The 17994-nt window shown below is 45.5% G+C and overlaps 1 protein-coding gene across 2 annotated transcripts in view; it reads right to left on the bottom strand.

The window, feature by feature from the left end:
- Positions 1-17994, bottom strand: part of LOC119213002 (zinc transporter ZIP11-like) — a 67114-nt gene that overhangs the window by 10554 nt on the left and 38566 nt on the right. Inside the window, exons 5-6 of one of the 2 annotated variants that reach the window (XM_037463972.2) lie at positions 16181-16322; positions 556-723 (exon numbers count right to left, since the gene is read on the bottom strand). In XM_037463972.2, coding sequence (XP_037319869.2) covers positions 556-723; positions 16181-16322 — 310 coding nt within the window. The remainder of the gene's footprint in view (positions 1-555; positions 724-16180; positions 16323-17994) is intronic. The other variant, XM_037463973.2, reaches the window with a different exon arrangement.

Below are 17994 nucleotides of genomic sequence, written 5' to 3'. Positions count from 1 at the left end.
ACCTTACGTACTCATTAGAAGCCCTTACTCGTCATTTTTGCAGTTATTCTTCATTTACTGAGTGGCACGTGAGCGTTTAAAGCGAAAGCTCACGGCCATCAATCCAACGGCTGTGGAGGCGTTTTACTCAAAGCCTCACGGCGACTGAAGAGCAAAAGAAGAAGGATCCACGACATGATTCAGAGAAATCATCTTATCATTTCTGTACAATGTTTTGTCCCAATCCACCAGATTTAAGCGGTGATATCCCCCTGGATAAGTAAAAATACTGATGACGAGCGGTGCATCTCGACGCTGAATTGGCTTTTGCGACAGCGCTGGCCAAATTTTGGGGCGACGCCGCCCGTTGAAAACGGGCCTCCTCCGCAACCAGTCAGGTCCGTGCATCGACTAGTGACTTGTGAGCGCAGCATTGGCCTTAACAAGGCCTCACCGTTAGGCGCTGGCAATTTCTGCACACTGGCCCTTTAAATCCAAGGGGATTTCAAGAATGGGTTTAACCGGGCAACTGCGCTCAGCCGCCACTTGAGGCCGCGCGGCGTGGCTCCGACTCACCTGGGATGTTGTGGATGGTGATGGCGAGGATGAGGAGAACGATTCGTCGCCAGCTGCTAGTCGCCTGGCCGACGCCTTCCTGTTGTCTACTTCCCGTTTCCTGTCCATCTGAGGCGGCCGAATGAGGTCCTCTCCTCCGCTGGTACACGTCACCGTTATCGATTTTATCTGCACGAGAAGGGGAAAGTGCGGCGTGAAAAGAACGGAATGCAAAGATTGTTGAATACTTGTACAGACACAGCGACATGGATCCGACGTCAACAGACAAGGCTCCAACCACGGAACAAATATAGTTTGAGATTCTCCTTCGATCTCTCTGGCTTTTGGGTACCACAACAAGAATATCGTCAAAGAGAGGAGCCTTTGGGGGGGGCCACTGTCAAACACAGTGTTATTGCACCGATCACCATCACTTCTTCATCTTCTTTGAGAACACTTCACCTGTCTGACACACCGACAGGAAGGCGCTTTGAAGGGGATGTGAGTTCGCACAAGGACTAAAGTGTCAAGAGTTGCAACCAATGAAAGAAGCCTCTCAACAATCTAACTGTCTGTGACACGATGACAAGATATTTCAATCAAAGAACTCACGGGGACAAATGGGTTTGTGATGGATTCAAAGAGAGGCCCCCGAAGGCCGCCTTGAGTCTGAGTACGATGTCTTTGAAAGCAGCCCGAGGGAACAAAAAAGCTACAATAAATAAATGTATGATGTCTTGTATAAATGGATCTTTTGTACCCTTCTCATTCCAAAGGAAAAAAACAGGAAGCAACCAAATACACAACATCTGCTTCACATCTAATTATTTTGTTCATCGCCTCGAAATTAATAAAACATTTATGGATGCTAAATTCAATTTCCCCACACCGCAGACTAGTGGGCCAATCACACGTCACATGGAATCACAAACGCTCGAAGTAAAATATACTAATAGAAAGGACTGAATGCATGTCGTGTTTTAGATTCTGTCTGATGCTACTCTGATATTCAGTGATTTCATCAAGATTCACCAAGTTCCTCCTCTTTTTGATTACAGCACAGCTAATAATGTGATACATTTCTTAATATATTTAATTGGAGGCACTTATAAAACAATGCAAAAAAAACTTTCAGTTCTTAAAATCCAATCAGTTCTAATTGCCTTTTAAAGGTATCCTTTTCCTAATTGACCATAATTAAACATCTCATCATCGCGGTGGAACCACTGCGGACTCTTTTACCTGAAACCTGACCGATCTAAACACCGTCTGCCTCCAAACACCCCCCCCCTTTCTATTCTCCTCACAAGCATCAACCTCTATCACCACATTCCAATTGTCTCCTTTTACCGTGTAAGCAGCTATAAATTGGAATAATCTAATTATAGCAAAGGTTACATGATGTGGATTATTGCTATTATTGCGGGGAGGCACTCATCAAAGACTACCACAGTCCGCTTCCTCTCTCACAGGTACTCATTATCAGGCGGACTTAAATCGGTGGGCAGCCGCACCAATATTTTCATTTCTTGCTCATAAGTAACTTTTATCAAGTTGTATGGATCTTGAGGTCAACTCATCCCAGTCTACTGAATACGTTGGTCCCGAAGTCTGTGCACCCACAACACGTTTCATAATCAGCTGCAGAGGCAAAACAATGCCTCGAACAACGCCTCCATTGGGAATGGATTTAAAGGTGTTTAGCCATCGGACGGGTTATGGGTGGAGAAAACACATTGGTATTGATGTATTCACTGACTTGGCACCCTGTGGCAGTGGTTTAACTTTAAACGATAAATAGTCAAGGACTTAGATGTGTCGTCCACCAAACTGTGAAAACATTTAATCAACAAGTTGTCGCTTCATAAAATAAAATCCCAAGAATTAATTCGTCTCGAGTCAAAGGCCAGGCCTGTGCCAGAGGAAGCCCCTGGTGGCGTTTCTGAGACACTGCGCTCGCAAAAACAACGGCGCAGACATTTAGGCAGAAGGGCAGAGCGACACATAATCCCTCCCGTCACGGCTGCTGCCGGCGCGGAGGGACGACGGTGTAAAGGTGGACTGGAGACGCAGCGAATCCTGATGAGACGCCACACACACACACACACACACACAGCGGTGGGGGACACACCACCTGAGCTCGGGACATCGGTTGGGACTCTCTGAATGTCAACAGATCAGCGTTGTGTCCTGAGGAAAGTCAATATTACCACGGCTACTGAGCCTGTTCCAAGGCTCCTGCTGGGGGGGAGGGGGGGGGTTAAAAACAGGGAAGACGTGTCAAAGGACAACAATGGAGCTCAAGGATACAGTGGGATTGGACGTACCGGGCACTGGCCTCGTTATTTTTTCTTCTATTATCTCTAAACCTGGCATGGTAAAATAAAAAAATTAGCTCCTAAAGTCTCCGTAGCTTTAAACGGCATCCAGGGTAATTATTTTAAATTGTTTTTCCAGGTTGTTAAGATAACAGAGATATTGTCCCACCACCGTATCTAAATAATGATTCAATTAGTCTTGTACCCCCCATTTGTAAAGTCAGTAATTTTAGCAGCATTTGCAAAAACACTGCAATAAAAATCACTTGAGCTAAGGTTTATCGACATTGTCCACCTCCACTGTTTTTTAAATCCAGATTTCTTATTTGATGAAAGCACAAGGCTGCTTGCTTGGGGGACCTTTAAGGTTCATTAAACCTTCGTTAGGGGGCTATTTGATGAAAGAGAGATGGCACAATACTGCAGGTAAGATCCTTTTTCCAGCCTCTCCATCAACGCTAAACTATTCAAAGTCCATCTACTTCACCTTGTCAATAACAGCAGCACGTGTTTGCTTTCATTTGTATAGTAGTCGTTCTTCTCCCCCTTGGGATTTGGTGAATTTGCCTCATGTTTGTCTGGCTTCTTCTCACTAGGCCGGTGAATGGAGCGTGGATGGCTGACAGACTCGTGCTTTCGACCCGCGCTTGGTGTATAACGTCAATGGCGGCCTCCTCCTCCTCGCCATCAAGCAAAGTCGGTGAACGAATGTCATCTGCAATCTCAGGAAGTTAATTACTACAAGGGGGTCGAGGCAGTAGCTGGGATTTACATTACTGACACACTTTGATGAAGACAGGATGGAAGGTACATCCATGTTGCTTGCACGCGCGCACACACACACACACACACACACACACACACACACAGGAGCTTATTTTTCGGTCGCCTCCAAAAAACAGCACAGCCCGTTACTTTGATTGACAGGTGGGTGGAAACACTCTGTTGAGATGATTAACATTCTGAAGTGGAAGCATCTCACTGACCTTGGAGTCGCGCACGTTCTCCTTGACAGGGATTATTTTCATGGAATATTTCATGTCTTCCTACTTATCTATTAAAGGAAGCATCCTCATCCACTTTCCTGCCACGTCCCCCCCATGCGTTCTCTCCCTCACACACACTCTCTGACTCAGTGTCTCTTCCTCTCTCTCCCCATAGCCGCCACCCCCCCCCCCAAAGTGCTGATTAGGATTTGCACCTCCAGAATACCCAAGTGAAAGGCTTTCCTGCCTCTCTCTGGCACAGGCCTGCTGACCCTAAATCCATCATTTCCTTCTCCTCAACACCCCTCAATAATCCCCCGTCCCCCGTCCCCCCCTCCATGTCCTCCTTCTTCATCTCGGGTTCTTGTCGGTCACGTTTCTCCCACACAGCTCTGTCCTCGCTTTCTGCGTCATTCTTATTATTGAACACGTTGGGCTCCCGAGGAGAGGTACAATCGATTCTAGCGAACGTAGAATCAATTCCAAACAAACAAAGAGGGAACAAGCGTATGTGGACATCCTGTCTGGGGCTTTTTGTGGCCAATTGTGTTTTTTGGACCAGGACAATTATATGCATTTTAGTCCCTTTTGCTGTATCAGACATCCAATAATTTGCATGTGTGAATGCGCTCTCCCACATGGACACCGTCAGGAGCAGCGGCCCGCGACATCGGCTCTGCTAATGAACAGCAGTGTCAACAGTCACAGATTTATCACCAGCCAAACACTGTCAAATTAGTCCTGGACTCGAGCTCCAGCCACTCATGTCGGCTGCGGTTACCTTGACAACACAAAAAACATTGAATCGGTGGAATGAGATTGGCTCGGGTGACCCTGCCTGACAACAGGCCGCGGTGAGACAGAGGTGGCGGCTCCGCTCATGCCGCCTCTCCAGCTTTATTCTCCTTTTATGTGGATCTCTAACTTGCCTCAGCAATGCCCTTTCGACGACACTGGTCATCCGACACGAAGAACTTTGATTGGTCGATCTGTTCCGTTTCTTTATTTGTTCTAGCGGATCTTTTGTAACTCATCACACAGTAAATATGTGGGGATGACTTAGACTGTAATGTCTAACTGCAGAGCGCAGTAGATTTAGGGACACGTCCTGCATGGCGTCGTGTCCTCCTGAGTGTTTCCTCTGGGTGAGAACGCGTCGGACGCAGACAATCTCCTGCTGTGTGACACGTGTGCAAAGGGCAAACCTGTGAGACACAATGTTCCCGTCTGCTTGGTAACGAGTGCACCAAAAAGGCTTCTCTGCCAATTTCCCACTGCACACCTGACACGTGGCAACACCTGAGCCCATTCCACTTGGCAAACCTGACAAAGCAGACCTCGGGACGCGCTTCCTCTTTTTAGCCGGTGACCCCCAGCCGCCCGTCGGCGGCGACCCGGGGGGCTGCCAGGTGTAATCAGAGCGGCCCCCGACGACCTGCCGCGACCCGAGCAGCTCTGGGGCGCGAGAGTCATGTTAAAAAGGTCACTCCGCACAGGCTCCTCCCACCGATTTGTTGTGCTCAGTGGAGCAGCCGAAAGCACGTTCTGTCGAGAAAAAAAAGAAGAAGCACAGCCAGACGCGGTGCGGAGGGATCCGACGACGCGCCTTAATGAAGTTCAGACGAGAGGGGCGGCAGAGAGACTGCGGAGGGGGGGGGGGGGGGGGGGGGGGGAAGGTGAGAGAGAAAGATGAACTTCTGCTGCGCTGCGAAATCAAAAGAAGACGGAGCAATTAGAAGGAAGACGGAGGAGCAGCGTGGGGTTCTTTGCTCGGAGGAAAGATACTGAAGGAGGAGGAAGGGAACAGCACTCTAGCTGCTCGAGTGACCCCCGGCTGATACTCACTCACTGGCCAATGACAGAGCCAATAGAGCCATCATTTCATGGTGGTTTGTGGTCTCATCCCGTTCCAAGCTACTTCCTTTGAATGCATATTCTCCCATTAGTTTATGGTGCTGCCATTATTCAACCTGAGAAAATACCAAATCCAACAGCGGTCACACACCCATTCAAGTCCAACACATGTAAATGTCATTTTGAAATGAATTCAATGCACTCGTTTTGTAAAGGCACGGCTCGATCTGGGCATGAACACACAGATTCATGGCGTACAACACGAGGGCTGCCGGCACTCGTCTCATTCAAGACCAAAAGGAGGAGAAAAGAACCTGAGCCTCCATAGCAAGAACACAGCAGAGCAACATGCGCTTGGTTTGTACACCTCGAAACTGACTTTACAATCCCTCCGCATCGTCGTGGAAGTTGGCTTATGGCATTTTGCAGGGTTACGCTTGTTGTCAGTTCTTGTTGCTTTTGTACGTGCCTCGGATAGTTATGCAGTAAAAAAAAAAAACTCCTGAGTGCCAGTCAGCTCTAATTGGTTGTTCTTTTTTGGGCTTAGGATGGTGGAATCACACTAATTCCACCATTAGCCCTAAAAGCACTTAGAGACACTTAGTTAGCTTCAGACCAAAAGTGACAGTTCGACAACACTGACAAACAACGAACTTGGAGACGGTAAACAACAGCAGATAGCCGCCGTCAAAACAATTCTAAATCCCGTCTAAAATGGATTTCGAGCTCGCTCTGTGCGGGAGCCCAAACAGCGGCACTTTTGTATGAACTGCTTTGCAGCACAAAGGCGGAAAGGCACGATTACTTTTTGTCAGTTCATCCTCCTGCTTCCGTTGTTGTAGCAACGGCAGAGGTAAACGTTCACATGAGACGGGACGCAGAAACACATGTTGTGAGAAAATGCGGGCAGTACCATTTGTCATTTGTCAATCGCTTTGAGTGTAATGGTCGAACCCAGCGTCCCAAACCCGCACACTGCCAAGCTGCTTGTTCCTCCCTCACCGAGATCGCGACTCTTCGCTGTCCCGGCTCCTAAATGGCGTGAACGAGCTCTCTGATGACATCAGGACCGCAGAGAGCCTTCACACCTTCAAACTAGAGACACACCGCTTCAGACTGGACCTGGACTAGAGAAAACACTAACAAATTGTAGCACTCTAATTGTTCTTATAATGGCAAGTGGTAAATTGGCTTATTTGATGAAATTGCACTTTTGTGATTAGTGTTTTCTTTGGCACACGCAGACCACAGAGGGAGAAACTAGATGCAACTCGGATGGCATCGACAGATGCACGGCCCTGGCGTGTGATCCCTTCGTTAAGTTGGGGCGGTGGTGGCAAACATCCAGCGCTGCCATCACGGTGGGGCGGTGTTTCTGGATTAAACCAGTAATCTCTTTAAGCTCGGATCTTCGCCGGCTTTTGTACTAGCAAACAACGTGGGGTTTTATGGGTTCATCCCTACCGAGGAGTGGAGTGGCAAAAAAAAAAAGGCTCCATATAGCGCAGACTTTTGCGGTGTCATAGACTATGCATCCCCTGCCGTGTCTGTCTAGTTATTGTAACAACGTTGAATATGTCGATGCAAAGTCCACTCAGAGAAGGAGCCATCAGTCTTCCTCCTGTGATCCAATACCAGTAACACGCACTAACAGGCCGGCAGCCTGTGAGCGGCAGACAGTGGCAGCGTGTGAACGATAAGGGGCCGCTAGCCACAGCCAGAGAGAGGCAGAGAGTCGACGGCAAAGCGTCCACGCGTCCGTCCACCGGTGTTGCCGAGTAACTGTCAGACCCTGATCATGGCGGTGTGAAACACACACACACACACATACACAGTCCTGTTTGACTTAAAATGAGCCAATCTTTCCCGTTCATGCAGCAGAGCTTCCTCTTGTGCTGCCGGCCCCGATCTGGCCGTTATTTAAAAGTGGCTCCAAAGCCCGGGGCTCTCTCGTGGGGGGGGGTTCGCCTACAGCAAGCTGCCGCCAGAGACCACTGGTCCATCGAGGCTTCAAAACGTCACATTCTGGATCCTTTTGTGATCTCGCCCCTCTCCGAAAATGGCATACCATGATGAAAAAAAGTCTAATAACTGGAACTACTTTGTCTATCTGGACCATTTCTTTACTGTCAGGATGAAGGGGAAACCCTGCGAGTGTTTTGATGTATAAAAATCTGTTCATATGTTACTGGTGAAGAAATAAACCAATATTACACACAAAAAAAACCTTCGAATTTTAAGAAAAATCATTAAAAAGGTATAAAGCCCTATAAGACATTGAGATACCATTCTGAAAACACATTTTACTTTGAAAGAGTGGGGACAAAGTGGGAGAGGCCTCAAGGAGGAGAAACTGAAGATCTGAATTTTTTTCCTAGGTCGGTTGGCCGATTTGCACGTTTCAACCACCTTTTAGAATCGTCTGATCCCATTGGCTCCGACTAGGAGGGTAGGGCGTAAAATGACGCTCGAGAGTGACGATTGGCTTAAAAAAGAAACTCATGACCACACAAATCTGCACGGAAGGCGCTGAAATTGTCTGTGAGGGCGTATCTGGAAAAAAAAGGCGGATTGATTCCATAATTTTGTATAAAACGTCAAAGGTAAGGGACATTTATGATTCATAGGCTCGGATGCTTATTTTGTGATGAGTACGGGATATTCCTGTTGGAAGTTCGGACTCGGTTCTGGCTGGGGTTTTTTTTACCCGTGTGAGTCATGTCATGTCTCCTTGGATACCTCTCTGCTATTAATATCAACTGATCTCAGACATACATTATTATTTCTCTGACAGCAACACGCAGTGCTTGATAATTGCTTTGAAACTGGGATGACAAAGGACAATTTGATCTCAAACCATGTTCATTATAGGCCTGATAATAGACTGGAGCCACTGTGTGATGTATGGAGCTTACTCATATCATTTAGAGCTAAAGTTAATCTGAATGTTTTGCAACTTTTTATTAGATAGATGGTAATGTTGTTCAGTTGCACTGAGCCACTGGTTCCCATTACATTTGTGTTTTTTATGGAAAGTTAAGGAATAGTTTGACTTTGAGTCAACTCTCTTTTATGTCCTCTCTCTATTTGGTGTTTAGTGGGAATTTGTTCAGTTGATTGTTTTTTTTCTCATTCCTTATTACGCCCTAACAAATCCCATTTTATCATTTTATGGTCCACATTTTGCTAACGTATAAAAATAAAAAAAAGTTTAAAACCTACCAACCATGCAAAAACCCGTTTAAAATGACAACCTATCCACTTATCACTCACTACAAAAGAATACTGAGAGATGGTGTCTTCATGACCACGTGCACATCTAGAATATTCAATCTATTTGAAAGCATGTGATGTTTATTGTGTCCCTCGTTCGTCTCCCCCGGTACCCGGATGTAACCTCAGTGCACGTGTGAGTGAAGACCTAAACATACCTACGCCGAGAGCAGATTGAGTGTCTGATGTCATCCACCCGGCCTTCGTTGCCCACATATTCTGGACGTGACAGTTTAAGCAGTCACCAGATTTGGTCTCGCATTTGATTCATTATTTAGGTTTTTTTGTTGTTGCTGCTTTTGAAATGTCCATCTGCAGCACAGTCTGTTGCTCACTCTGTAATCCTCCCTAACTCTTACGCTCGCTGTGTTTTACCCCCGTCTTTTAAAAAGCACCAAATTGCAAATGCCAATTACTGGGCATGCAAACACGGACAAGAAAGCAAAATGCTGCCGGGGAGAATTACTATCTGGCAACGAGCGGTTTTTCGATGTCAGTGAAGGTTGATTTAATTTCGTGTCCCTTTGAAGACCAAAAGGATTTTGATTTCAGAGAAATAAATAAGGACGTGGACCCGAAGCATTGCACTCTCATCGCTGACCTTTATAGTAGATAAAGCACCAGTGTTAATGATACCATTAAGAATGAATCCCTTGATTTGAATTGAACAAGTAACCCTGACACGGTGAAACTGAAGCAGTTAAAAGCGGTTTAGCCTTTATTCTTTTCATTATTATTTACTTCTCCTGGAAATCCTGGATCTACAAGATGCACAATGGAACCTATGAATAATGATGAAGCGTAATTTGCATAACATGTTATGCACACTGGTCGCTTTGTAGGATATGTGTAAGAAAAGAACAACAGTAGGACGTTTAGAAGAACACCGTTAAATCCTCCATGCTTCCTATCCGGCCTCATGTCTACATTGCCTCTCACCTTCCTCCTAAGCCACAGCCGCTCACTGGACCCCAGCTGCAGCGTCTGTGTGTTCTGTTGCCGCCTGCTTTGCTCTCTCGTACCCAGTGAACAGAGGAAACACAACGGATATCTACAGAAAAAAGCCCCCGAAGACAACGCGCATTCGGCGGTCCTTTTGTTTCTACCGATGCTTCTCTGCCCCCTGCGCAGCAATTGTTTCTCTCTCACAACGAAATCTAAGAAACGTACCATTTCTGTCGAGAAGACAGATTAGGGCTTAAACCGTTTTATGAAAAGCTCCCTCCCGCTTTTGGCCAAGATCTAGAAAATACGCTGCTCGTGATAAGAATCCACCAAACCCCCAACCACCGATGTGAATAATTTAAATAAAGCCTTTGGGGGCCAGACCATTCAACCATTCACTGGCCGATGCTGTTCTCGCCTGCCTCAGTGCCGTTGTAAGTATATCAGGTTGAAATGTCAGCATGCAACATGTACTCAGACTAGAATGCGAGCAGCAGTAACACTTGTGGTGCTGATCCCTACAACTGCATCTTGAGAGAAAAGGTCTTTCTACCACTGAATAAAATCATACATTTCAGCCGTCTCTGTAGCAGATGAGCTGGACCTTCTTAGAATGTTTATTGTCTTCAACCATCTAATTTGAACGCCAGGGCAGGGATCCTTCGAGTAGCCTCGATGCATGCCTTGTATGTGCGTCAACTCTGCTCCTGCTCCAACAATTTGAGAAATGTCCCGTTTAATAATTGGGTGTCGAGTAAAGTTCTCCTACAATAACTTGAGGTGGTTTCTTACTCAGACCTGTGATCATACAAATCGGAAAAAAACCCAATCCAGCCAGGGATGTCCAGTGGGGTCGAATGGCCCCCGCACACCCGTAAAGCTCTGGGACGGTAACTTATGATGGCATTATATTAGTACTATATTAACTGAATATCACATATGAGGAGAAGACCCTCCAAGCAACGACGTTCATCAAACTGCAGCTGATTTACAGATATAATAAAGAATATACTATCATTTACTATCATTTATTATTACTATACGATTATTATCTATAATGTTAAATTGATAGGGCCACCCGTGGCTATAAAATACGTATAAAAAGTAGTGAGCGAGACATAATGCTGTGCAGAAACCAGCGAACTATATTGGATAAAAGTACAAAAACAAGAGCACGGTTTTAAGTGTCTCTTTAAATCTGTGTGGCAGCTTGAATCAGAGGAATCATAACAAAAAAGGAGTCTCAGAACAAGGGGCATCAATAATACAGGACAACAGATGCACATTTGGGGCAACACGAATCAGTCAGAGAGATTTCAAACCAGCCTCCCCAGATCTTATGGGTCTGAGGAGAAGATGACGCAGCGATAACCTCCCTCATCAAAAAGCAATGACGTGGAGTGAAACGCACCGGCAGGAAATTAGACGGCAGCCCGGGGTTTGGAGGACTCTCCTGGGAAAGAGAGGGCTGTTTGTTTGAGTCTCCGACCGGTGGAAAGATTCACAGCCCGTCGCCGACGACACGGAACGCAAAAGTACCCGTCGTCCGCACGGCACCGCGAGTGCCGCCATCTCCTACCTTCAAAAGCACAATTACGTTCCTTCGCCAAACTGTTACGCTCGCTGAAAAAAAGGGGAAATAATGTCTACGAAATGAATTCAACAGCAAAGGGCTTGGCGCCCGACCCCAGTGCAAGCGTACGATGGAAGAACTTCTACAAAGGGATGCTCCACTGCTGTAGCCGCGTCTTATGCTTCTTACAAAGATCTGATCCAATTGGGATATTTCTTCCGATTTAAAATGTTAAAGTTGTGGTTATACGTGAAATATAAAATCTTTACCGGCCCCCTTATTTTGACGCGTGTCATTAATGGCGGTGGCGGCTTTAACAGATCCAGAAGAAGTTAAGCTTCTGGACTCACTGCGGCCGTGATGAACACTTTAGGTCACCAGTGAAACAAACTTGCTTTTGTTTTTCATTTGTCATCAAAGAAAAGCCATAAAGGAGTAGACAATAGAGCCCAAACAAGCCAAACAGCCTTCAATATGTGAAGGAACCCCGCTGGGAGTCTAGTGCCGCCTTGACATACGACCCCTTCCCTTATTAAACCCAACACAGCATTGAGGTTTGACACAGCGGGCATGTAAAAAAAAAAAAAATAGTTAAGAAACACTGTTGCCATGAACACATCAGTTCCTCTGCAGCAGAAACACATGTTTTTTTTTTTTTGCCATTTTCAGTACGGAACCCCGTGTAATGCAATCATCTTCAATCATCTTCAAAAATGTACCCACGAAAGATTATTTCCTTGTCAGTGTGACGTCTGAGGCTCAAAACCCAGCAGCTGGATGCCACAGTTAGGATTTTTCCTGTTGGCAGCTCTGATCAAAAGCCCGGCTACTGACGGTTCGCTGACGTGTCCGTACGAAGGGGAAGAGCTTCACTCAAACCAGAAGAGAATTACTGCCATCCCAACCAGTCAGGTTTCAGGTAATCTGAATATCATCGCTACATCATTGAGTCCTACTAGGCATCGGTGTGACATTGTCAGACCCAGCATAGGAATTCTTTTGATTAAGTTAGTTTGCCTCCAATGTTCCTATATCAATAAACTGGAGCTTGACAGAAACCACAGCCTTTAACAATGGATGGATATTATCAAACCAGGTCTCAAATTCATCCAATAATATCCTCTGCAAATGTTTCCTGAGGAACTTCTTTGGTGAGATGAACTGGTAGATCGGTGCATCCTTTATGATACTAAATCCAACCTGACAAACACATGTCCTACTCCACTTTGGGTTAGCGCTTTCTAGACTAATGGTCGTAGAGAAGCAACTGGGCCACAATGTAACATTGTGCATTGGACGTTCTCTGCACTTTCCATCTCAAGTACTGCTTACACAGCTCTTTAATGAAAAGGAACATAACATCCCCGTTATCTGCCCTCCTCGAGGTGGGTCAAAACAAAGCCAAAGTGTGTATGCAAGCAGGGAAGCGCGTGTAGATATCTGCTGCTGAATGAGCCCTTTTTTCTTTTTAGATCAAACAGATCTTTAAAGATCAAATCCATAGGTAGTTAATTATTTGTAAAGCTCACACACAGATTTACAAATTGAGCTAGAAACCATCCCTCCAATTCCTTCCAGTGTGTCGGATTCCTGCCTTCCTCGTCTTAATAAAACGATTCCAGATATATGATGTGAGGTGCTCATCACAAAGATAGGTCATGTGATCTTTGCCTCAAAGCCTGGAAAACAACCCCAGATGAATTATTGAATTCCACTAGGTGACATACGTAGTAATATGGAGACTGGTATTCGGCACAGTATCGGTCTGCTCAGCATGCACTGAGAAATTCCAATCCATTCTCTTTTGTCACTTTATGCTTGTGAAAAATCAGTCTGAGGACATAAGTGAACAGAACGCCTAAAGGCACGCTTTGATTCCTCCTAATGCTGACTGAATGATTTAAGACGCCGTGCATTAAGTATGAGAAGGAACCGGAATGCTTTGGAGCGTGCGCGTGTGAATCCATGCTTCACTACAAGCTCGTCACTTCAAATAGCCGGAGAGCAGCAGGAGGGAAAGCACTCATTTATTCAACATTAATGAAATAATGATATTGGAAATAACAAACAGATCCTGTTTAAATGTTAGCTTACAAAACACGTATAGAACAGACTAGAAGGACTATAGTGTGTTTAATGTATGAATGTATGTTTTTTTTTTTTTACATAAAAGAATCTATTTAAAGACAATTACTTGATCGTCAATTTTCAGCTCATCACCTACTCCTCGCCGATGGCCAGGAGCACTCAAACCGAACCAGGGCCAGAGTCCTTTTTTTCCCCTCTTCCCTTTAATAAAAGCTTTTCTATTCAACATTCAAAGCTCAATATAGCCCCTATAGCTGCGCTCCACCACTCACATGTCGACGAACGAGCACCATCTCCAGCAGCAGCTGGAACCAAATAAGACCATTTCTTTTGCATCTCGGGTTGCACGTGAACATCGTATTTGCTCGTGAAAATGGCAGTTCGTGACCTTTTTCCATGGATTGAGCTGAGAAGGACTCCTTTAGAGCTGTTTTGTAGGAACAGAAAGGCAGAAAAAGAAGGCAACACAAAACATCCACATTCATATACCACACATCTGAAGGTCCAAAATAATGGGAGTTTTACTTTAATCTTCTGTGATGGCTGGGAAAGCAACGACTGCTGCTTGAGAGCAAAGCATTCCAACCCCAGAGAGCACTTGAAAAGGAGGACGGGGAAAGGAAATAACCCCAAATTAATCCAGCATTTTGAAATCAACAACCAACCACCAATTATTGAGAATAATTTGAAGGCAGAAATATATTAAAACAGGAATTAAATCTGAAATACATTGAGGGAAAGAGAATACTAGAAGATTTGTGTTCATGTGAAGTGGTCATTGTGAATATTAGTTTGAAGGCTTTAAAGTGATGCAAATGAGAAAGAAAAGCCTCATAAAGATGGACGACACCATGCAAATATTTTTTTTACGATATGATGGATGATGACAATTGCAATACTTTACGAACAAAAAATAAAATTGGTCAAGTGCATTTGCAGGAACCTTTAACAGAAAAAAAGCCAGCTGGAGACATGTTGACATCTGAAAAACGTGTCCTTGCACCAATTATATTCCGCTTCTACAATTAAGGTTGGGTTAAGACTTGATTTTCCTCTGTTGAAAATCACCAGCCCATTGTTAAAATAAATGACAAGAGCGGTAAAGTTTCACCTATATATGCCAAGCTATAACCTGAATAACCCCTACCTCTTCAGATGGACACATGCACTAACTGCAGGCACGTAAAAAGATAAATGACCTTCTGGCGAAATGCTGTTTATGTTGAACTATACCAGCACATATGTACATTGTATTGGGTCTGTTTGCCGCGTTGCCTCTGCCCTCCGGCGCGCCACGGGGGGAGCCCATGAATTTGTAACGTATCCGTGGAAGCCAGAGTGAATTCAACGTGTGGTCGGCAGGAGGTGTCTAACATCCCAGTAAACACACCTATTCCTCCGCAGGCAACTGGTTCTTTTTGTCAATGTTTGAGTTGAAGCTTATTTGGAAGAATCCACATCTATCTGCTCGTGACCACCGCCTTTCAGTCCTTTTCTGTGTGACCAAACGGTCCGTAAGCTTTGTTTTCCTCATTTCAAAATCTCAGGATAAAAACGTCTCAGACACCAGCCTTTTGTACACGGACGCGGAGAAATTAAAAACCCAGTCCTCGGGCTGTGTTGTTTGATTAGCCTTGTTTCGGGTTGCTATGAAACTGTCCCGTGTCTGCATGAATTAACCTTTACACAAAGTTGCTACCGCGTGTGCTGGATCACTAACGTGGCTTTGGGAACACTTTACTGGAACGGAGCCATCGTTAATTCCACTGGGCCTGCTGTGTTCATGTTTTACTCCTGGGACGGGCCAAAAAACATACTTTACATAAGTGTGAGACAACAACGCAGGAGGGGCGCTGGTGGGACACAGAAACTGGTTTCCACAGTCTGTGATTGTATGGTAAAGGGCTTTTACCGACGTTACTCCATGGTCACTCATCATTGTGTATTTAAATTCCCATAATAGTAATACATTCAGAGATGTTGTATGAGGTATCATCACCATCATTGATACAACTATTTATATTACAATAATAAAACTGAAATGGATTGTTGTTTTCTTCAAATGCCATTTTATATTTTGTGTGTTCTCTCGTATGTTCTTGAATAGATTTCTTTCGTTTATCTGCCCATTGGGACCTTTTCCACGAGTGATGCAATAATAAATCATCTGCATACATGAGGAGGTGTACCCATCTCGCTGTAACATCCTCCTCCTCCTCAGCGTCACCGTTAGTCATGTGTCAAATCTTACGGACGGATGACTTCTATCCAGGGCAGCCGAAGTCTAAACAAGCGATCATTACGGTGTGTGTGTGTGTGTGTGTGTGTCACTAAGCAGCCGAAAATTAATATGAAGGAGAACACGCTTGCAAGCATCCAGATCGAAAGACCCAATTAAGTGTCGCAGGTGGACAGGCAGTGACAGAAAGGGACCACAGACAGATGTGAAGAGTGGAAAGAAGCCATCGGAGAAGCTCCACGTGAGTTGGCGGGAGCCAATGCAGTCCCCCCTTCGTGCCTACAACTGGAAAGAGGGACTACAGTGCCCCCCCCCCCCCCGTGGTACACGGCCAGCTTTCGTCGATGTGGGTATATGAAGGGAGGCTTGCCTGAGAGAGGTGCAGCTCTACCTATCCGGATGGTCATCTCATCAGAGTCCAGCAGCTGGAACGACGGCTCGTCCGCTCTCTCTTTGTCCAGCTTGGATTGGGGGGGGAGGGCCAGCGCGATGTGGGGGTCCGCCCCTACGCCCTGTGGAGAGAGACGACGGGGGGGGGGGGGGGGGGGGGGTTTCAATCAAGCTCATCGTATGGTTCCCCTGGTTTCCTGCTTAGTCGTGACAGTTGTCCTCTTTACTTTACATTACATTACGCGCCATTTAGCAGACGCTTTTATGCAAAGCGACTTGTTTGTTCTCAGATTTGCACTCAAAGAAGAAGAATGGGAGCTAAAACCTTTGTGTAAAAACACTCGCCTTAACTTGAGAAACAATTTAATATTGGAATCGATTTGGATTCTTGCACCTCGTGAGCACAGCAGCAGCAGCTTTTTTTTTTTTTTGTACAATGCAATGCTTTAAAAAGTTTGTTTAATTTCCTGGGGAGAACAAAAACAGAAAATCAGTTCCGTCCCAAAGCACAACACCATTAGGTGACCAAACAAGCAGCCGCAACAAATTAAAAGATCCTATCAGCATGATTTCATGTCCGCCAGTATCTGAGGAAAACAGACACACAGCAACACGGGCGATGAACCAGCGGCTCAGAAAATGGGCAGCCGGATGAAAACACAGTGCATTCCACAGCAAACCAGTGGCTGAGTAATGCCTTACATGTAATGGACTTAAAAAAAACAAAAACATTCCCCCATTTCCTCCCAGTCGTGGGTTGCAACATCTCCATTCCTGCAGGGGTCACAGGTTAAGTGCCGGGGGAGCTGGTGTGCGTCACAGCGCACAGAATGTTCTCCCCGTGTATTCTTGGAAATCAATTCAAGCTTTCTGAATAGTAGGTACACTTGATTCATTTTTCACATGCGACAAGACGATTCCAGGGGGAAAAGGAACGACGTAGGTTTCCAGTTTTTTTTTTACTGATTTCCCAATTGCAGTAGTTGCAAACAATTAAGGGTTGTCGCAAACTAATATTTGGGGTTTTGTTATTTCAAAAATTCTGTTGAGGCCCGTTTACCATCCTGATACATTTTCATATCAGGATGTGGGTGCATTGAGACAAACAAGGACTGTGTAGAAATCATGTAAATATGACAAAAATCAAATCCAAAAGTGCTTCTTAACATAATTTATCAACCACCTCCAAGATAGATTTTGAATAGATGGAGCTTGGGCAGACATTACAGCCTCCAGTCTGAGCCGATGCGTCTCTACGAGCTTTTTTTTCTTCTTCTCCTCAACAGATTAAGTCTTTAAATGCAACTTGAGGGGCGGAATCACTTTAGCAGAGAAGAAGATGCAGCTGCACACCCAATGTGATTGACATCTGGACCCCCTCCTACGTCCCTCCAGGACATCAACATATTGTTTTGAGGCAATTCCTTTGTAGCTGAGGCCTCATACTGGGGCTGAGTCTATTCCAAAGTCACAGGTTTTGCTGGCAGAAAGCATCCAGGTTTTCCTCCACGATTACCCGGTTCCATCATAAGCCGGTAAATCCGTGCAAAACTCCACCGTGTGGAGGGAATGTAAATGAAGACGGCTTCTGGCCAAAAAAGGTCAATTTTGGTCTCATCGGAGCGAAGAAGCGCCCTCCGGCTTCCCCTTGGCTTTTAAGACTCCTCTCTTGGCCGTTGATGGTCTCTCGCATCCGAGTCCCCCCTCCCAAAGCTGCCATATGCGTGCGTCCTCTTCCTCGCAGACTCAATCAGTGAGATTTGACCCCTCAGTTCACTACGAACAAACGGAACC

The sequence above is a fragment of the Pungitius pungitius genome, chromosome 21 (genome assembly GCF_949316345.1).
Source record: "Pungitius pungitius chromosome 21, fPunPun2.1, whole genome shotgun sequence".
NCBI classification, from domain to species: Eukaryota; Metazoa; Chordata; class Actinopteri; order Perciformes; family Gasterosteidae; genus Pungitius; species Pungitius pungitius.
This window is presented reverse-complemented; position numbering and strand designations above follow the sequence as displayed.